This window comes from Talpa europaea (assembly GCF_964194135.1).
Source record: "Talpa europaea genome assembly, chromosome: 10".
In the NCBI taxonomy this organism is placed as follows: domain Eukaryota; kingdom Metazoa; phylum Chordata; class Mammalia; order Eulipotyphla; family Talpidae; genus Talpa; species Talpa europaea.
In genome coordinates, this window is record NC_140077.1 from 4,660,878 (window position 1) to 4,682,019 (window position 21,142).

Below are 21,142 nucleotides of genomic sequence, written 5' to 3' on the forward strand. Positions count from 1 at the left end.
AAAGGTGGAGCAGCTGCTTGTCACCAGGAAAGCACCACAAAAATGAGGGTCTGCTGTTCAGACTTGAGTGGCAAGTGCAACTCAACTGAGTCAAGCCATTTCATTTCTAGAAACACACAAGACCTGCCAGGTAGGGTCTGCTGGCCGTCTAGTGCAGAAAGGCCCGATTTGTAGCATTTGCTCATTTTCTTGGTACTAATATGCCTACCGTGGCTGACTTCAGGCTACCAACGTGATGTCCCTGCACACGGAAATGGGAGGGAAAGCACCCCCTCTAGCTTCTCCAAGCAGGTGCGAGCCTCCACCCGCAGCGGGAAGGTGTTGAGACCTTAGAAGCTCCGTCTGTCCCTGTTCTGGTCTCCATGGAAACCTTGCAGTGACAGAAGCCCAATCCAGGCCCAGGTCCTTGCTTTCTAGACGAGGGGCTGAGGCTAGTGCAAGGACGCCTTTTCACACACGCTCAGCACTTTCCGCCTTCCTACACCGGCAACATGGCGGTGAGGACCGACCAGCTCTCCAACTGGTCCCTGTGGGGCTGTGGTCACTCTTCTGTGCCCCAAAATTCGGGTGCATGGAGCTGGGAGGGATGAGCTATCTGAATCTGTTGCTCTTTCCTTAGCGGCTTGAGAAGAACCTGCTCTGAGAGTTGTACCATTTGGAATGGCAAACAGAGGCGGGAAGGGCAGAAAGCTCGGTCCCTGCACCTTGGGTTTTAGTCGATCATGAGGCCCCTGGCGGGTGGGCATGGATATGCGCGTGCAGCTTCCCACAGGCGCCATCTCATCCCCGGACAGCCTCCATGAACTGCCGACAGACCTGCGGAAACTAGGATACGGAGCACTCCAGCGCCCTAAAATCAAAGCTAACCCCTGCAAAGCTCAGTTCTCAGCCATTCACCTCAGAGGAGGTGCCGGACAAGATGTGCAGTGAAGGCAGGACAATTCCTGCCAATGCAGGCCACAGGTGTGTGTGTGTGTGGGGGGGGTGCAGCCAGGCACCTTCTCCTGCCTCTCCTTGGCTCCAGCCCTGATGGTGTGTAAACCAGAAGGTGACTTCAAGGTCAGACTTCTAAGAACGCTTGTACATTCGCACATGGACCTGCCTGTCCAAACCATTTTCATGCTAAGCTTGTCCATACACACGATGTCAGCTTTGGGAGGGGTGGGGAACAGGACAAAAGTAGAATCCAATATAACCATTTCTAAGACAACGGGTCGGCAACAACTGGGCAGCTGCTAGTCGTTAAACATTCTGCCCGAGGATGCTGGCCCGGGAGTCCCCGCTGCGCGGTCTCCTTAGTGCCAGCTTAATGTTGGGGTTCGGGCAGCCACTGTGACCACGTGGAACAGACCAGCCAGGCCAGGTGTGATGGGACACACGGCCTCGCCAGCCTCCCTGGCAGCTGAGTGACGTCCCTGGAAGAAAGGCTACCGCTCTCTTCAGTATGGTGCCCGAAGTCCAGGGTCCAGGGGGGAGCAGCCAGGAGGCCCCCATGCTCCCCAACCTGCCACCAGCACTGCGTCCCTGATCAAGACAGCACAGAGCATCATCCCGGGAGCCTCTGGTGGGTCAAGGACCTCATCGGAGCCTCATCGTTGCTTCTCAGGAGGAATAGCCAGAGCGTGCCCCGCGATGGTTCACAGGGACAGTCCAGCCTCCGCCTGGAGGGGCCGGGAAGCAGGCTTCACAGTTCACCAGCCGGGGGCCCACCTCTGGGCGTGCCAGGTGGGCGGCCTACCCGGGAGCCCCCAGCCCGCCCTCCCCTCTTCTCACCAGCTGTCTCTCTCCAAACCCTCCAGCAGGAGCGGGGGCTTCACTCAGACACCGGCAGAATGTTCTGGCTGTGGGAGTCCCCTGTGAGGCCTGAGGAGTGGAGGGAGCGCCGGTGCAGGATCCGGTTCAGAATCTCTTTGCAGCTTTTGCGGTACTGGTGTCGCAGCAGGGAGTACACGAAGGGGTCGGAGGCGGCCTTGCTGTAGGCCAAACACTTGGACAGCACCCCCCAGTGGGAGCTGATGGGCACTGAGGACAGCTCCACCAGCCTGCGGAGAGAGGAAGGTCTTGACAGGAGCACGGCCCCATCCCCACCCCCACCCGGCTTCCGGGCCAAGCCTATTTCCCCAGAGGCCTTCAGTAACCATGACAACCACCACCATCTACCACCACAGCAATCCTGACAATGGACATTTCACCAGGCACTTGTATTCTGGGTCCTGTGCTAAGTACTTTGCACCAGGGATTTCCTGGAGAGCTCCGTGGGCGGTGGTCTCATCACCTTACCTGTCAGGAAGTGGATGTCCAAGGACGGTAAGTAATCTGCCCAAGGTCGCTCGGCCAGTCAACTATAAAGGCAGGATTTGAACCCAGGTCTGTCTGACTCTGGAAACCACCCGTCTAAGAAATGGGCTCACAGCTAGTTGTCCTGGCCTGAGGCTCCCCCTCTGCTGCTGACCTGTGTGTGACCCAGGACAAGACGGCCCCCGACCTTGGGCCTGCACATTGTACGTGAGAAACGAGGCGTTGAGCAGGTCATGACTACGGTCGCTGCAACTACGAGGGCCCGGTCCTGTGCTTCAAGCCCTGGCTCTGCCCTCTGCGGGGTGCCTGCGAGGAAGGGCTGACTGTGGTGTGGTGAGCATGCTGCAAACTCAAAGTATGACTTCCATCCGGAAGAGTCTGCTGCCGAGGAAGGCCTCCTCCCAGAGCTGGATTCGGGTGACCCTGGACAATAGCAATAGGTGGGGACCCTCCAGGTGACCTTCGGTCTTTGGGAGGGGGTGGGGGCAAGTGCTGCCTTTGGGTCAAAGGGGCATGATTCTCGGCATCCTTCTGGTACCAGGCACAGCCCCATTCAATGGTGCCAGTGCCAAGCCGTGGTAGTCAAAGCCCCATGCTGTGTGATGGGCATCCACCCCAAGTCAAGCCACGTATTCAGGTCTCCAGCACCCCTGGCCATACCGGGCCATATTCACATTAACATGAGTAGGAATGACACACAGAGCTGGGAGACAGCTTAGAGGTCATAAGCCACATTCTCCTTGTCTGCTGTCACATAAGGAAACCGAGGCCCGGCAGGGGGTTGGGGGTGGTTCCCAGCACCACACAGCAAGTCAGCAGGGAGAGAAAGTCCAGCTTCCCTGTGCCCTGACCGGGCACTGGCCCCTGTATTCTCCCTGCAGGAGAGGCCCGTGGCCCCATGGTGGGTGGGCTGTCCCAGAGGAGCCTGGTACAGAGAGGACGGAGCCTCCCTGGATCTCACTCAGCTCGGGCAGAGCCTCGGCCAGCGCTCATGTGTCCCTTGAAGGCTTCCCTGGGCTGAGGTTTGAGAGCACAAGCCCAGGGAGAAGAGGAGGCGCTTGGGGTCTCCATGGCAGGCCCCTCTTCCAGGAGGTCCTTCGTGAAACCCTGCTGGGGCCCCGGACACGGCTTCCCACTGCCAGCACCCACCGGCCCCTGCCCTCTGCCCTGTGCTCACCCTGGGGTGCCTGAGTGGAGGCCCAGAAGGGGGTCACACCCGAGAAGTCTCTGCTATTAAATCTATTCTGGGACGTGATGAATTTAAGGGGACAACTCCTCCTCCCAAATTTAGCTTTCACACCTAATAATAACAATGACTCGCTGAATGCCAACACGTCGCTGTTATGTGAAGCCAAATTGCTTTTCCAAAACGTCTCGCCGCCCGTGCGCTGCTAAGCTCTGTCTTCACATGTGCGCTTCCCTGAGAGGCTTTATGGAAAGAGCCAAATATCTTCAAGCCATTAAGCGAGATCAAAATGATTGTTTTGCAGTTTCTGTAGATTTCACAAAATAAAATTTCACTACTTAGATAATTAAGAGGTGAAGTCTATCGCATTTCTAGCCCAGAGATTTCACGGACAGTCTGGACTCCCCTGGCTCAGGGTCAATGAGCCCCAGCTGTGTCTCCTTCGCCGACTACCCCACACGCACGCTCTCTGACCCTGCAGCACGCGCAGGGGGATGCCGTTACTCCCATTTTACAGATGAGGTGTTGGAGGGGCTTCTCCGCAGCAACGCAGTGCCACCCAGTCCTGACCAGGGCTGCCAGGGTGCCCTGGTCCCTGCCAGTCTCTGCCAGTCCCCAGACCTTTGTCACTCGCCCTTGTCCATGGTGCAATAGGCTTCTGTTTTGAGAAGGGCCTTGGGAGAGAGACGCCTCGGGGGGCACCTGCCTGACACTGCTTCAGACGGGCTGCCAGGCCAGGCGGCAGCTGGGGTGCCCCTTCATGTTTCGATGCGGCCAGCTGAGCCCTGCCCACCTTTCCCAGGTGCACAGGCCCTCAGCCCTCTTGCGTCCGCTGTGGCCAGCAATGCCCCGTCCCAGCTCTGGCAGTGCCAAGTCCCCACACGTTGAAGGGGACTCAGAGGGGGCCAGGATTCCCAGAATGCCGCAACTGCTACCTTGTGCTTCCAGGCCTGGGCAGCGTTTGGATGGCCACATCCCCTTCCAGAGGACCACGGAGGGAGAGGCTCCAGCCCACCTGTCCTGCTGAGTCTAGCTCTGCTCCCCCAGGCCCTCCCTGCTCGCATGGGGCACTGGTGTGACCAGCCCCGGGCAGGCATTCTGTCTAACGGGGCGCCACACTGGCGGTGTGGTTTGCTGGGCTCCGCTGCCCTGCCCCAGCCCAGCTCTGAGCCAGGAGCCCTGCACTTAGGGGTCGGGGTTCATGAGGCGGGACTCTATTTCCTTTCGCCAGAGCCCTGTTGTGGCTGCATTGCAGCCCCTGGATTCATATGCTGGACTCCTACCTCCCCATCTCAGAGCAGGACTTACTGGGAATAGGGTCTCTGCACAGTAAAGACAAGGTCTGCGTGAATGGGGCCACAGCGTGGCTGCTGTCGTGAAAGGGGAAGCGCGGAGCAGATGTGCTCTGGGGCGGCCAGCTGTGTACCTTTCTGACTCAGGCTGAGACAGAGCAGGCTACCCCCGCATCTCGGCTGGCCTGGCCCCACCTCTGCACCCCTTTGCTCTGAGGTTCGTTACGGGGAGTGCCCTGGAAGGCCCTTCCTTTCTGGTGGCAGGGAGCCCTCTGACCTGGGGCCCTGGCAGGCCCCTGCTTCGTTCGGCTTCTCAGCAGAGGCCTGAGGAGGCCAAGAAGCTGGGCCCCTTGCCGCCCCTCACCCTCAGGGACCTCTCGCCCCCACCCAGCAGCCTGCACTCCGGGTCTCTGGAGGGAGGAAGCAGCGCACTCCTAGAGCTCGAGGCATTCTCTGAACCTCTGAAGAAAATGATGTCTCGCCCTGCTGGCAGTGAGCCCCCGAGGAAACAGTCCTGGGGTGAACACAGGATGGGCCATACCAGCCGTCCTACACCCCGTGTCTCCCCTGGTCCCACGGGGGCGTGGGCCTGACAGCCGCTTCACACACTCCTCAAGCGCCCGCGCCACGCCGCGCTCTCCGATGTACCGGCGCCTCTGGCGGGAGCTGTCCCGAGGCCACACGGCCCCGGAGGTGGAAGAAGCAGGAGTTGAGCCCTGGGCTGCGGACACCAGCATCCAAGCCCCTTCCCAGTGCGGGCTGCCGTCCCCCTCCTGGACCCGGCTCCCAGGCACAGACCAGGTCCTGGCCCAGCTCGGAAGTGAAAGTGGGGCCTTCTGCTTCCAACTCCTGTGCCAGCACCAGCTCTCTCCTCTCTCCAGCTCCCTCCCCCTCACACACACACACACACACACACAGAGTGCATCAAATATCACCTGGGCCACCCAACATTCTTTGGGAAGCCTGCCCGATGTGTCCCAAGACTTCCAGAGAACTCAGTCTCCGTATTTGAAAACCTGCGAGTGGCAAGCTGGCTCTTCACAGGTCCGTGAACGATAGAATGGAAAAGACACTTTTATTAATAGACGATTAACATGGAGAGCCACCTGCCCATTAAGCCCCTCTGCCATCTCCATCATTCCATGACTTCAAAGTCACCATAGTGATGCTGCCAGGTCCCCCAGACGCCTCAGAGCCTTGCTCCGATGATCTGGGACAACCACAGTCACTTGTAAGCTGCGGCGGAGATGACAGCCTCACACATGCTTGTAGATGTGTGAATTTTAATTCAGAAAATGCTTAATGAGAGTTTTGGAGGAGAAGCTGAGGCTGGTCTCATCAGACCCTGCTCTGAAACACTCTGGAATTCACCAGATGTGCCCCAGGGCCTGGGGACAGGGGAGCCTGCGGTTGTGTGAACAGAAGGCAGCGGCTTCTCTTGAGTGAGGGGGAGGCTTCCAAACACGGCTCCCGCCGCCGCCAGGTGACCACGCCAGCTGCAGGTGAGGCCCTCCGTGATGGTGCCTCTGGGGGGCTGTCTCTCTCAGGGGGACTTGTTCAGAGCCAGCGCTGTGCCCCTCCTGCTCTCACAGCTGCCGGCGGCAGTGGGGAGCGAGCCCAATGCCAAGCTGGCACGCCTGGAGAGAAGGACCCCCGCCCCTACCCCAGGCATCTGGACCCACATCTGGGCTGACGCTAAGATGCTTGCGTGAGAAGCCGTATCAAAACCTGGCAGATGGCATCTTCGCATTCCCAGGGCTGCCCCGCCCTGCTTTGGGGGTGTGACGGGACCCTGAGATTGCACCACCCACAGCAAGCTCGACGCCACTCTCCACCCATGACTGCGCCTGGCACTGCTCACCTGCCCTCGGGCACCCCATCTTCCCTCTCTGCACCTCTGGGGGATGAGGACCCCAGCACCTACCTGGCAGGAGAGCTGAGCAGGTCTCCAGCCCCTTCCCAGGTGTGCCCAGGTGTCCACAGGGTAGGTGGACAGGGTAGGTGGAAAGATTCCATGCCCTCCGACAAGAGAAGCCAGAGCAGCTATCGCGAGCTTTGGGTGGCTCGTGACCCAGGAATGAGGCTTCACTGTCTGAGAAGGTGGCCAGGCAGAGGCCAGCAGAGGGGGACAGGGGAGGGGCCCATACAGCCAGCGGGATCTGCAGCAGCTGTCACCGTGGAGCCTTCCTCTTCCCCGGTTCGCTGAAGCTGCAGCTCCCCATGTTCCCAGGGGCCCTGAGGCTCCCCCACACTCCTGACATGCCTCCACTCCTGAGGCTCAAACCAGGGGGGAGCTGCAGGGCGGGCTGCCTGCTAGACGCAGGATGGGGGTGTAGGATGTTGGTTTCTGTGCTGACAGCTCGATGAGAAGTTTAAATGACACTCCAGCAACTTGGGCTCAATCATCCTGGAAGCTGTCACCTTCCGTGCTGAGTGGGCACCAAGTGCCACCCCGCATCCTCCTGGGGGAAGCAGGAGGCTTCCTGCTCTCAGCTCAGGGGACCAGCAGAGCCGCACGGTGTACACGGGGCACCCTCAGACCATGGGGCCAGGCAGGCCGGGCTGGCTGAGTCAGTAGCTGGCCCAGGGGAGGCTGGACCCTGGCCCTGCCTCAGCTTCCTCATCCTGAAGGTGAGGAGATCACCCAGGTGCAGAGGGTGTACAGCGTCAGGCAGAGTAGGGCCTTAGAGGTTTAAAGAAGAAAGGAGATTCCTGAACAAAAGGGCCGGAGCGTGTCCTTTCTCTGAATCCGTAAGATCAGCCTGGGGTCGCCCCGGGGGCTTTGCCTTTCCTTTCCACGGGCAGGAAGCGGGCAGTGAGCTGCCTCTGCAGAGGCCGTCAAGGGGCTCAGGCTGCCGGCTCCCTGTGCCTTACTAGCCGGATGACCCTGTGCAAACCCTGCCCCGCTGAGCCTCAGTTTCCCCATCTGCAAGTGCAGTTCACACACTTGCCTGGCCCACCTCTTGGGGGGCGCCGTAAGGTCCAGAAGACAATGTGAGCAAGTTAATGTGTCCTGGGAGGCAGGACCACGTCAGTTGAATTCTATATTTAATTTTATATTTTATTCTATGTTTTATTTAATCTACTATATCCAAGATAGCACCATTCCACACCAGAACTGCCAAGATTATTCATTACAATTATATATAATTAGTAACTTTTAATAATATATGGACTTTTTGTCATGCGAAGTCTTAGAAATCCAGTTATATTTCAACTCTGCAGCACAGCTCGAGGTGCACGGGTGAGGTTCAAGTGCCCCAAAGCCACCAGGGCGAGGCCTCCATGGGGTGGGGGCTCTAGGCCTCCTGGGGTCCCTCCTGCTTGGATTGTCCCCCTGCTTGGCCAGACCACTCCACAAGCCTGGACCGTGAGCTCAGCGGGGGGGAGCTCGCTCTTGCTTGGCACCCTCATGCCCCCGTCCCTATTGGCTCATGTGGCTGCTCCTTCCAGGTCCGAGGGCAGTGACTGCCTAGCCCCCTCAGCAGGGAGGTCCTGGACCACCTCACGGGCCCACACCTCCTCTGCAGTGTCTCTTTTATGCTCTGCCTAGAACAGGTGCTAGAGAGATGTGTGCTGAAGTGAGGGTGTGTGTGTTCCATGACGTTTGCTCAGGATGGCGCCTTCCTGTCTCTGAGAACGCCGGATAGGAGCTGGCGGCCTCTGTTGGGGGGGGGGCGGCCCCCCAGATCCGTGCTCCGGATTTAAGGGCTTTACTGGGTATAGCTCTTTCTCCTCAGTAAGTTGCCATCCGTCCCCATAAATGCCAAATGTTTTTAAAAACTCAAAATACATCAACTCCATTTGGAGGGAACATAATTGAGTTATGAATTGACCATCAATTTTACTGAAACATTATTTTCTGGGTACCATGAGCGGGAACCAAGCTAGCATCAGAAAAAAAGGAAAATTTTGCCGGGAAATGAGATTAAGCCAGAGAAAAAATCCAATAGCTTAAAGGTGGAGCCTATTACCTATTCTCCTCTGAGGATTCAGTTCTCATTCGCCCACAGGTCCCCTTTTCTGTGCCTCTGAGGGGGGTGTGGCTGTGTGCCTCCCTTCCAGGGTATTCACCTCAAGCACCAGCCGGACCTGGGTCAGGCACTGCGGGGGGATGCTGATCACAGACGTCACCTGCACCCGCGTGTCCTACAGACTCAAGACCCTTCAGCCTCACACCGCCCTGAGAGGAGGCTCTGCTGGCTTCTGGCCTACAGATAAGAGGCTGGGGACCCGGAGAAGGTGAAGCCACGGGCCCGAGGTCACATAGCAAGAGGAGGAGAGCTGGTCAGACCCCAGGGCACACTCCACAGCCCCTGCTGATAACCACGCTGCTGTGTGCCCTCAGACAGCAGTGGGGGTTCCCGCCTCTGTCCCTGCACCTGGGCTTAGTGACCCATGGAAACCCTGATCACGCAGGGTGGCTGGGTGTGGTGTATCTGGACCAGGGATTTCCAGCCAGAGGAAACTCCAGTCCCCAGGGAATATTTAGCAAAGTCTGGAGACATTTTCAATTGTCCGAAACGGGGATCGGGTGGAGGGGGTGCTACTGTGGGTACTGGGTAGAAGACGGGGGATCTGCTACCATTCTACAATGCAGAGCAGCCCCTCCAGGGAGAAAGATCCCACACAAAATGTCAGGGTCTGGTGGAAAGTTCTAGAAGGAAGACTTGATGATTGTACACTTTCCTATGTTTAAAGCAGGCCCACTGGATCTCTCCAGAGGAAACGGAGTGCCACAGAAAAGAGAGGAAGATTCTCCAGGTGGAACATCTGGAAAGGAGAAGATGGAGTTGTGGGGAAGCTAAGCTTCAGCTCAGTGTAGAGACGGACATGGAGATGTCCACGGGGGCTCCTCCCGGGGGGGTGGGGGCCTGCAAGCCCACTCCAGGGGGCAGTGAGGTGGGGTCCCTGCCAGCTGAGGATGCTGGGGGTGCTGGGGTGATGGGTGGTGCCCTTCCCCATCTCTCTCTCTCTCTCTCTCTCTCTCACACACACACACACACACACACTCACCCCTGCACAGATCCTTCTTTCCAGGCTCAACATCTGCTCCCAGCAAGACATCCAAGTCCCTTTTTATTATCCACTGCCCAGCTAAGGCATTCTGGACACAGACTCTGGGGTTTTTTTCTTCTCCCTCCAGTCCACCTCGCTGACCGAGAGGTATCTTTTTCTGGCTAACACGTGGGTGAGATGCTATCGCTCGAGGAAGCTGGCTTTTGGAAGGCACAGCCCTGAGCCAGCATGGGATCTTGATGGATGGGAGAGGCGATGGGGATCCGGAGGGGCGGGTCAAGCCCACACTGCCTGCTCTAGAGGTGGAAGTCCCCAGGCCCTGGGGCAGGACACAGAGCGTGCTCCCTGCTCCCTGTGCAGATGGCCTGTGGCCCTTGTAGCTGACCAGTGTCCAGACAGGGGCTGCCCCACCGGGGGGCTGGCCTCCACCAGCATTAGGACACATGCCACAGCAGATGCTTTTCTGTCTTTTCTCCCCTTTTCTTTGGAGCCTTCTAAGGGGTGGGGCCCAGGATAAAGGGTTAAATGATATGATTGGGAATTCAAGCAGGAGTTTTTTTGCAAAGCTTTCCAGGTTAAAGAGATAAAGCATGAGCCCTCCTTCTCACCAAATGGCCAAGTCCACCTGAGAACAGGTGAGGCTGGTCCTCCCTACTGTCACAGGGGTTGCGTCTCAGCACTATCAAGCTATCACCAGCCACTGTGACAGGAGTTCAAACCCCAGCCAGGGAGCTACCCACATGGCGCAGCAAACCTCTCCTGCCTCCCCGCTGCTCCCTTCAGCAGTGGATTTCAGTCAATCTGCCTGTTCTGCTCCCCGCTCTGTCTCTGGTGAATCCTCTCACCCTCCACATCTCTGGCCTACACCCCACTCTGAACTACACCCCAGTTCTTGTATGCATTAATGCACAAAAATAAATCTTAAAAAAAAATGGTGAGGCTGGCACTACCCAAGATCACACGGGCCCTGCTTTGAGCCCTCACCCCCGCGCGCACCGCGGTCAGCTCACCTGGTGATCACGTATGGGGCGAAGCACACGAGGAAGGTGCCTATGAAGGTGCTGATCTTCTTGGTGGCGCGCTGCCTCCTCCTCTTCTGCTCCTCCAGACAGCGCTCCCGCACGCTGCAGGAAGGGGAGAGGGTGACGCTCATCCCAGGTCACAGCAAGCTGCCGCTCGTGGTCACGGCAGAGACCTCAAGTCTAGGAACTGGGCCAGAGAGGCCCTAGGGCAGGTCCTGGCTGCATGTGTGACCTTGGGCCCTGGTGACATCGCTAAGCCTCAGGGTCCTCGACTATAAAATGTAGATAGTAATATAATAAAAGGCAGTGGAGTGCTGGTTTGAGAATTAAATGCCTAACACACACAGAGGCACAAAACGCGCTTGATGCCCAGAGCACACAAAGCAGTTAGCACAGCGCCCGAGAGCAACTGCACGGGACTCACCGTTAGTAACTGCAGTCTTCACAGACGCCCCCCAGGCGCAGCCCCGAGCCCACACTCCCTAACTTGTCTAAGTCTGATCTCCACAGTTGATCCTTCTGGGTGCATTTAACCGGCTGGGTGGGCTTTCCCCGCCAGGTAAGTTTCTACCTGCCCTGCTTTACAAGGAAAACCACAAGCTCGATGGAGCCAAATGATTTGCCCAGTGGGTAAGTGGAGGCAAGATTTGAACCCAGTCCATGGGATTCAGCGCTGGCCCATCTGCCCCAGGACGGCCTGGTCTCTGCAGGAGCAGGGTGGCCTGGGCCTGCTCTCCCCCACACTCCCAGCCTGCTTCATCCATCGCAGCCTCGGCCTACCGGGGCCAGAGACACCACATTCTGAGGTGGCTGCAGAAGCCACTTGATTCCTTCAGAGACCAAGCTGGGCAAAGCCAACTGGTGCCAAGTCCCTGGGGGATGCACGTTCTAGGAGGGACTTGGGAGCTTGAGCCTGTGCCTCTCCCCACACCCCATTCCTGACTCCGCTGTGCTCTGGGGCTTTTCAAGAACAGACTTCTCCTGCCAGCTGAGTCAGCTTCTTGCCGCCCATTTCCCGCCACCTTGGGGTCAGACGTGGTCTGTCGTGGTCCTTTGGACAAGGAAGGGCTCTGGCCAGAAGCTTCCCCTGCTCCACGCAGAGGCCGGCGTGGATGCCGTTCCCGCTGTCCACTTGCACGATACATCATTTCAAAAATGAATAGGAAGGAAGATTAAGGACAGAGTAGCTCAGGAAGTGGCAGAACCAGGCCTGGGCGAAGGTGCCTGGCTCCAAGAATCAGCCGGTTGGTTGAGTGAAGACCAGGAGTGGCCACTGCTCGTGGGCAGACACGCAGCCTGCCATGCCGGGGCGCCCCCGCTCCCTTCCGCCAGAACCACCATCTTAACACTCAACCGAAGCGCCTCCTCATCAGATTTTCCATTGCAGACGGACAATTCCATGCTCGCGTGGGCTGAAGCCCCTGCATTTTGTGCAGCATCCCCCCTGGGCTTGAGCCTTCCCGCCTCGGGGAGAGCTGGGCACCGTGGCGTGAGCTGGGCACCAACACGTCGTGCTGCAGAAGTGCTCGTGACTAGTATTGCTAACTCCTAACAACAACTAATCCTAACAAGAACTATTTTTCTTGGGTCTTTACTATGGACCGTCTAGATACTGTGGTGGGAGTCACAAACCCGACTTTATTTAATACTCACTACATCGCTACAAGCTGAAAACTGACTCACTGGCCGGGTAACCCCAGCTCCTCGTCCTGGCCCTGCTCCTCCTGGCTCTGCTCCTGCTCATCTTTTCTTGCTGACAAAACCAGAAAACCAGGCAAAACCAGCCGAGACCAAGACGGAGGAGAAGTAAGACAAGGCCAAGCCGCAGCCTCGTCCCCACGGTGAGAAGACGCCCCCCGCGCAGGACGGAACCGCCAGGACCGCGGACCGCGCTGGGAAGACAATGGACGTGACTGCAGGTCCCGGAATCCCTGCCCGTTTCTCTGGAATCCCGCAGGCCCTTCCTTGGTCCTCCCCACAGCGGCGCCTGCCCCTCCCCAGTTTGGAAGAGGCCCTTGGGACAGGTTTGCCGACTCCTGATTAAACCTGATTTCCTTCCACCAGCCACTGTCTCTTGAGTTTGGGCTTATGAGGAGCAACCAGCAAGGCCCAAACTCCAGCAACAGTGTCATGAAGCTCTTTGTTTATTTCAGATGAGACCGAAGCACAAAGGAGTAACTTGCTCGAGATCACACAGCTGCTGAGTGACGGCGGCAGGGTGACCAATGTGTCCCTGGGTGGAGGGCCGGGGACTGTCCCAGTTTTAAAATGGAAAGTCCAGGGGCCTCCCCAGTGGCACAGTGGGTTGAGCGCAGCGCTGTGAAGCTGTCAGCAGCCTCTGCAGCGCGGGTTCAATTCCCAGCCTGTCAGGGAGATTCCCACATGGAGTGGCAGACCTTGCCTGTTGCGCCCGCTGCTCCCCTCAGCACTGTATTTCGGTCATCTGCCTGTTCTGTTCCCCGCTCTGTCTCTGGTGAATCCTCTCACTCTCCTGTGCCTCTCGCCTGTACCCCAGCTCTTGTATAAAAATAAATAAATCTTTAAAAAAATAATAAAATGGAAAGTCCAGCATTTGGGAACCTCTCATCACTCCCACCTCGGGCAAGCTGGGGCAGCCCGTCACTAGGTGATGACGGGCCCAAACTCCAGGACTTTGGATGACTCCAAAGGCCAGAGAGCCCTGACTCGCCACATCATCACATGCTCCTAGAAGGGCACCAGGCACCATCACCCCAGCCGGGGCAGGCGCTGGAGGGCAGCTGCCAAAGTCCTCACAGCTAAAGAAGTCTTCAGTCTGCTCACTTTGCACTGGCACCTGCTCTGCTGCAGAGTTTTCTATCCACATCCCCTGGCTCTGTGCTCAGGGCACGAGTAGGCATGGGGAGAAAGCTTGTCCCTGCCCTGTGGTCTGGGAGCCCTGAGGACTCAATCATCTTGGTTTAGAGATAGTCTTGATTTTAGAACTGCAAGTCTCGCATCCTACGAGCCCTTTCCATTCCTGGCACCCCAGGGCACCCCGGGCATAACATGCTTGTATGTTCCTTACAGCACAGGACTGTTTTAATATTAAAGATTCTCAGCACAGTTGATATGTGACATGCTGGAGACTTGGGGCATGAGCCAGGTGTCCCCGCCATCATGGGACACCCCCCAGGAGAGGAGAAGAATATCTGGGCACCCCCTTAAAAATGAGCCCCAAATTCATATGAATGACTCATGCAGGTGGCACCAGAAGCTGGTGGCTGGTCCCTCCTCCAACCTTGACCCTGACAATGTCTACTCCTCAGATCTTGTTGGACAACCTGGTGAGTAAGTGAGCTCTGCCTTAGGTGTCCATCCCAGCTCTGTCCTCACAGCTGTGTGGCCTCAGGGAAGTCACTCAACCTCTCTGAATTGGCTCCTCATCTACCCAAGGGGGATTTCATAACAGCTGTCACTGGAGCTACCACTACTGCAGAGGCAGAAATGACTCAGCTACCAAGCTCTCAAGGAGGGAGGTGCTGCCTCAGCCCCCTCCCTCCAGGAAGAACCTGCATCCCTGCAGAGGGGCTGCGGGGCCAGCCATTTCCCCTGGAGCAACAGCCCCCTCACCCCGCCCCCCAGATGGTCTTTCCCCCAACACATGGGCTCTGCGGAGTATTGAAAGCAGATGCCGGTGAAAGCATTAGCGGCCTTCCACAGGATGAACAGGGGCATGTCCTGTCTCTAAAGAACGAAATGGACACTGTGGAAGCCAGAATGGTCAAGGTCACTCCCCTTCTCTCTAAAAACCTATGGGGAATTAATTTCATTTGTTCCTGCGAAGCTCTGTGCAGTAAGGAAAATTAAACAGCAAGCGCTCTGCAGAGACATTTCTTTGGGAGCTCGCAGAAGCTCGTCTCATACCCAGAAAACACCTAATATGTGGTATAAATTAATAAGCCACCATTTATGAAATCTTAGGAAAATTAAAACTCAATCATTATGTTAAAGCGAATGCCTTAAAAGGGATGATAGCAGAAATCTGTTCTAAATTACATTTCCTAAGCGAGCCTTACAAACCTGGAAGCTCAGACCAAAAAAGCCTCTCCAGGTGTTGGGTAGGAAGCCTCCCACCGGCCTGGAGCTGAGCGCGTGGCACCAGAGCCAGACCTCCGGGTTCAAATCCAGGCTGCCCCACGTCGTTGCTGTGTGGCCTTACGCAAGTTACATAACCACTCTGTGCATCGTGTGCTCATTTCAAAATGAGGGCAATAAGAATACTGTGCCATGGGGTTCTATGGGAATGATGAACATCTGAACATCTGACAAGCACCAGGCCAGCGCCTGACTCAGAAGCGCTCAGTGCCGCGCAGGATTATTCAACACGTGCTGCCCAACAACTGGCCTCTTTCAGCATTACCCCAAACCACAGGGCTCCTGCCCTGCAAGAGTTCCCTGTCTGTCCTGTGCATTTATGGGAAGGAGAGGGGAGGGGTGGGCGAGGAGCAGGGAGGGAGGGAGGGAGAGGGAAGGGAGAGGTGCAACCAAGGGCAGTGCCAGGGCAAGTCTGAGCTTGAGTCTGGGTCCTTAGCTGGCTCTGGGATCCTCTCTGGGCCTACGGACACCTGGTGGAGGCATTTCCTGGTTTTAATGGCATCTGGCATGGGTGGGTGTCGGGGTGGGTGTATGCCCAGGGCCTGGTCATGTGTCTGCCCTGGGCCAGGCTGGCCGGACTCTGTATCATGTGTAATACAGCCACAGGCCAGAGGGCGGCGCCCCAGCCATGCTCTGGATCTAGTTCATACACCGGGAAACCGAGGCTCGGAGACGTGGAGAGTGGGGTGCAGGTGGAGCTGGCACTGGGTAACTCTGGTGCTCTGACTCAGGGACCAGCTGGGTCCTTCCCTGCTCTCCTCCAAAAGCAAAGACTGGATCCTTCTCTCTGCCCTTCCAGCGGTGTGAGGGCTCAGCCTCTGGATCTGGCAGGTGAAAGAGGATTCGGCCCGAATGAGGAAGGCAGGGGAGGCCCCGGCCCCGGGGGCAGCACCACCCTTCCGCTGCTATTGGCTTCATGTGGGAACAGGACAGGAGCAGCGCACCCGCTCCCGGGGTGACATAATGAGCAACACAACCATGTCACACACGCTGCCACTTCCCCTTCATAGCTGTGCCAAAAGGAGCCCCTTGCTTAGGCTACTTATTTGCAGGCGAGGGTCGGAGGTTGATGCCATGCCCGAGCTCCCCCAGGGGGGTCAGAACAGAGCCACAAGTCCTCACTTTTCATGTCTCCCAGCTCGATGATCTGGGGTGTTTCCCCCTGGCCCTGCTGCCTCCCAGGGATTCTCTGACGGAGGGCCAGCTGGGTTCAGCTACAGAAACACATTCTCCAGCTATTTCTGGGCCCGGCAGTGGAGGCTGGCATCCTCGGGCTCCTCACAGAGCCCACAGTGTACAGGCCAGAGGCTCAAAGTCCCCCCAAGGTGACCCGGCCAGAGTGGAAGCAAGTGGGGGAGCAGAGAGGCTCCCAGAACTGTGACCCGGTGAGGAGCCTCCTGGAGCCCAAGGAAGAGGCTGCCCACCACTGACACGAGGAGGGAGAGATGGCCCCAGTGGGCTTCAGTAAGGGCAGAGGCATGGAGAGTGTGGAAACAGCCGAGACGTCACCAGCCCAGGCAGCCCCAGCCCTCTCCATGCCCGACACGTGTGGTTTGGGTCTCCAAGGATCCCGAGGACTGGTCAGCCTGGAGCCAGAGGGGCCATTTGTTCTCTCACATGTGGAGGCACGAAACAAAACACAAGGGAGCAAGTGGACAGTGCTTGAGAAGAGCTGGGATCTGGGGGTCAGGACATGGGCCCAGGGGTCCTGCTCCTGGGCCCTGGACATTGAGGGGCACACCCTTCGCTTCCTAGAATAAAAAGTACACAGGGCTAAGAGGTGGCCTCCCAGAGCCCCCGCCTCCAGTCCGGAGCACGTTCTAGGGCCTGGACTGGGGATTCCTGACCTCTTTCGGGGCCAGGTGAGGGGTCTCCCCAGGTACAGCCTGCGGACGGTGCCACCTGTATGCAGGGCAGGAGGCCTGAGGGTGCCTCCTGTGCACGAGCTGTGGGTGCACAACCTGCAGGTGCTGTGGCATGCAGGGGAGACCCCTCGCGTGCAGGGACAGCCTGGGGGGTGGCGGGTAGTGCCGTGTGTCTGGGGCCCACTCACCGCATATATGCCCGGCGCGGTCCATGCAGCCTGGGGAGTCTAAATTGCAATCTGGCCTCATGCAGTGCCCCAAATGCTTGCTTCTCAAGGTAGGAGAGGAGGCCACATTTCACCTGACACGTAACAGCGAGCAAGCTGGGTTTGGAGCTTGTAGGTATTCGTGGCGCCCTCTGTGACCCCCATCTGCACACTGTCCCAGCCACAAATCTTCGGGCAGGCAAGGGCATGAGTCATGGCTGGAGCCACACTAGAGATCTGCCACGCTGGGCAAGTGCGCCCCCTTCCCTGAGCCTCCCGAGAGCCTCATCTGTAAGATCAAGGGCACAGTGAGGTCATCTCTGCAGGTCGTCCGTCCGCTGTGCCACCATGCTGACCCCTCCAGGCCGGCGCTGGCCTGCCTCTGGGCTGCGGCCGCAGGATGACGATGCCCCACAACACCTGCCCTGCTGATGTTAACTGTGGTGCAGGTGGTGGCCCTCCGAGAGACTGGGAGCCAGGCCGCCCCATCAATGATGGAGCTCCCCACAGCTGTCCACATCATGGGAGAGCCCAAGGGGTCGGTGGGCATGGGATCTGCCTAGAACTGGCCGTGAGAGGGGCTTGGGGAACAGAACCCAGCAGCTGGAGGACCAGGTGGGTAGTGAAGAGTAGGATTTCCAAATTGCTCTCCAAATACAGGGCTCAAGAAAGCCCCACAGAAAGGCAGGAGGGGGGACTGACTCTCAGGCTTCCTGATTTCATTAGCACGGGGTCCCTGCCCTTGGGGTGGCACTAGGACTCTGCAGAAAGAGCAGCAGCAGTGGGAAACTCCTGACACACGCCTGGGCCCAGGAGCTCCAAGCAGCTCCCTCTGGACAAGGAGCCAAGAGGCCGTGAGGACACCCAGGGGAAGTCCCTGGGCAGGCTCCCTGGGCTAGATCAAGAAGCCTGGCTTCTGCTGACTCGGGACTGGCACCCCCATGTACCCCGAATCTCAGCAACAAACAGGCTCAGGAGACTTGACTGATCTTCCTGGAGCCTCAGTGCCTAAGGCTTGCGAGCCCTTGGGGGAGCCCCCCGAGAGGGCACTGATCAGCTGTCAGGAAGCAGGTGCCCTCCTGTGTGGGGCACTCCACCAAGAAAGTGCACTCAGGACAGGTTGTCACGGGCACCCCTGCTGAGCACCTCCAGTCAGCTCTAGGCCAGAGGGGCAGGTCTGACCTGGCTGGGGCGACCCTGGCCCAGGTGCCCCCCCTCTCCCCAGAGCAGACTGATGCTACTCCTCCGCCCTGCAGGCCCTGTGGCCCTGGGAGCAGGCCCACCCCAAGGCACCCAGACCTGGAGGAGGCCAAGGTCTCCCCTGAGGGGCCTGGAGGCAGGCCAGTTGCCTCACCCCAAGACTCCCGGGGGCTTTCTGTGGGCCTGGGCCGGGGTGGGTGGGAAGCGGCCGGAGTGGAGACGCCCTCCATCCTGAGTGGGCTGAAAAGTGGCCACCGTCCTCCTCCGCGGGGGTTGGAGGAGAGGACGGGTGTGTCCAGGTCTAAATAGGAACTGGTCACTTTCCCGACTCCACTCCTCCGCCGCTGCTAGAGCCACAGCCGAGGAGGCAGGCCAGGGCTCCCGAGTCCCAAAGTCTCGCCCTGCAACCTCCGGGGCCGTCCCAGCCCCAGGGCCGGGGATGCACCTTCTCAGGAGTGGGCCCCACACACCTGGGATGGGCGGCGCAGCGCTGCTCTGTGGCTGCGGAGCAGGTCCTCAAACGACACCGGAGCAGCCGGGGCACACGGTGAGTCAGCCGTGTCTGCACCAGCACCAACCATGCCACCCGGGACGTGTGCACACGGAGACCACGCACGTGGTTTATGGGGAACACGTGGGGTCATACTTACGAAGCCCACCCCTGTATACGCCTGCGTGTGCACGCGTGTGTGCCTGCGTGTGCACTCCGGGCACTGATGGGCTGCAGTCACTCATGCACATGTGTTGTCATGATTCCAGGAGGAAGATTCTGGACTGGAAGCCTGGGTCCAGCATGAATTCCAGGGACAGAGCACCCACGCTCGCCCGCCCTTCCGCGTGCTCACGCAGTCAAGTTCATGGCTTTGCTTTTCATTGCTCTCGGGCAGGAAGAACTCAGGTTGCTCAGACTGACACCTCGGTCCGTGGTGAGGTGCTTCTCCCGGGGAAGGGGGACACTCACCCCCTAGGGACCAAACTAGCTCCCTGTCCCTGGCCTCCCCAAATCCCTGCTCTCTGCCTCACTTTCTGCGTCACCTGGAAGCCAATGGCCCTTGGTCCAGGGTCCGGGGCAGCAGAGGGGCCTGCCTTTCCCTGGGACGATAAAGCAGCGGACCACAGAGACGCCAGCACCGCTTCCCTCCCCACTCTCCTGCTCTCGCACGGAAAGCCGAGGTGAGCTCAGGGCACGCAGCTAGGAATTCCCCTTCTCTCTGAGAACTCCCGGGACGGCAGGTGTCCCTAGGCACCCGCGTCCAGGGGCTGTCCCAGGGAGGGGGCTGCCTTCTTGAGAAGCAGCAGCCAAGGGCGGGGAGACAGTCAGCAGGCTGTCCCGGGAGCCTCTGGGGTGACTCCCCTCGGCAGGAGCCTCCGGGCTCCGAGTCTGGGAGGAAAGGGCAGAGACAAGGGACGGGCAGGGAGACGCTTGCAGGAAAGCCTCTGGAGGCAGATGCAGAGAGGACTCCAGGCCCCCAACCCACCCCCAGGATGGGAGGACAAGAGGCGCCGGTGCAGGCAGCAGAGCACGGGGGAGCCCTGCAGGACCCTGCTGTCTCCACCTGGCGCCGGGACTCATGGGGACACCCTCCAAGCCTTCAGCTGCGAGATCACTCTCTTCCCACATGTGTCAAAGTGAAACTGCAGACGAATAAGTGCAAGACCACCGGAGCGCCCCTCTGAGTTCTACCCGGGTGCTCCACAAAGCATTGACGTTGTTCCACCCACGGCTTTGTGGGGTGGCCTGGCCTGGCCCACGCTGAGCACCTGCTCCCCCCACCCCCAGCTCTCCGAAGGGAAAGGGAGACTCGCAGGAGGGGCCGGGCCGGGCCGCGCGGGCTGCAGCGCGCGGTGGGGACCGGCCCCGCGCGCGCCCTCCCGCGCCCCCCGCGCGCGCTCACCTGGGGTGGATGTCCACGAGCAGCACGAGCGTCTGCATGGTGATCACGTCGATGCGCTTGCAGTGGAAGCGGGCCACCTTGAGCACCTTGAGGTACGTGCAGCAGAGCACGACGAAGGACAGCAGGAAGCTGAGCGCGTGGAAGGCGCCGGTGAAGACGGCGAAGCGCAGGCGCTCGTCGGGCCGCCGGCTGCACAGCGTGCAGGACGCGTAGAGCTGGTGGAAGCCGAGCCACGACAGGGCGAGCGCGGCGGCCGGGAAGGCGAGCGCGTGCAGCCACGTGTAGGCCACCATGAGCGCCGCGTCGCGGAGGCGCATCTTGGCGCGGTAGCTCAGCGGGAAGACCACGGCCACCCAGCGGTCGATGCTGAGCGCCGCCATGCTGAGCATGGAGTTGGTGGCCAGGAAGGTGTCGAGGAAGGCGGCCAGGCGGCACAGGCGCTCCCCGGCGGGCGGCCGCTGCGCCACGACGCCGGCCAGCGTGAGCGGCATGTTGAGCACGGTGCACAGCAGGTTGCCGCACGTGAGGTTGAGGGTGAAGAGCGCCGGCGCCTGGCGGCGGATGTCGGCGCTGTGCAGGAGGCAGAGCAGCACCAGCGCGTTGGACAGCAGCGAGACGCCCATCGTGCCCACCAGCAGCCCCGCCAGGCCCGCGTCCCACGAGTTCATGGTGCGCGCCCGCCCCGGCGCTCAGGGCGCCCCAGCCGGCGCCGCCATGGCGCAGCCCGCCGTGCGCTCAGCCCCTCGGCGGCGCCGCCGCCCGGAGCGCCCCGGCCCCCGCCGCCATGGCTCCCGGAGGGCGCGCGGCCGCGCCGGTGCCCCGCGCCGCCGTCCGAGCCGGCACCTGGGCGCGCGGCCGCCCCGAGCCCGCGCCACCTCCCGGGCAGGTGCCGGCGCGCCCGCCGCCGGGAGCAGCTCCGAGCGCGCCCAGAGCCCGGTGTGCAGGCGCCCGCGGCCCCCGCGCTGTCCCGGCCGCCCCGGGCCTCACCCCATCCCTCAGCGCCGGCTGGTGCGCCGCGCCCCTGCAGCGCGCTCTGCCTCGCC

At 59.6% G+C, this 21,142-nt stretch overlaps 1 protein-coding gene across 1 annotated transcript; it reads right to left on the bottom strand.

Annotated features, from left to right (window-relative positions):
* Positions 1-1,813: 1,813 nt before the first annotated feature.
* On the bottom strand, positions 1,814-20,767 carry GPR26 (G protein-coupled receptor 26; the record flags this gene model as incomplete). Its single annotated transcript, XM_084246079.1, has 3 exons — positions 1,814-2,042; positions 10,806-10,919; positions 20,100-20,767. The coding sequence occupies 3 exons, from the start codon at positions 20,765-20,767 to the stop codon at positions 1,814-1,816; spliced, it is 1,011 nt and encodes a 336-aa protein (XP_084102205.1).
* Between the last annotated feature and the right edge of the window lie 375 nt (positions 20,768-21,142).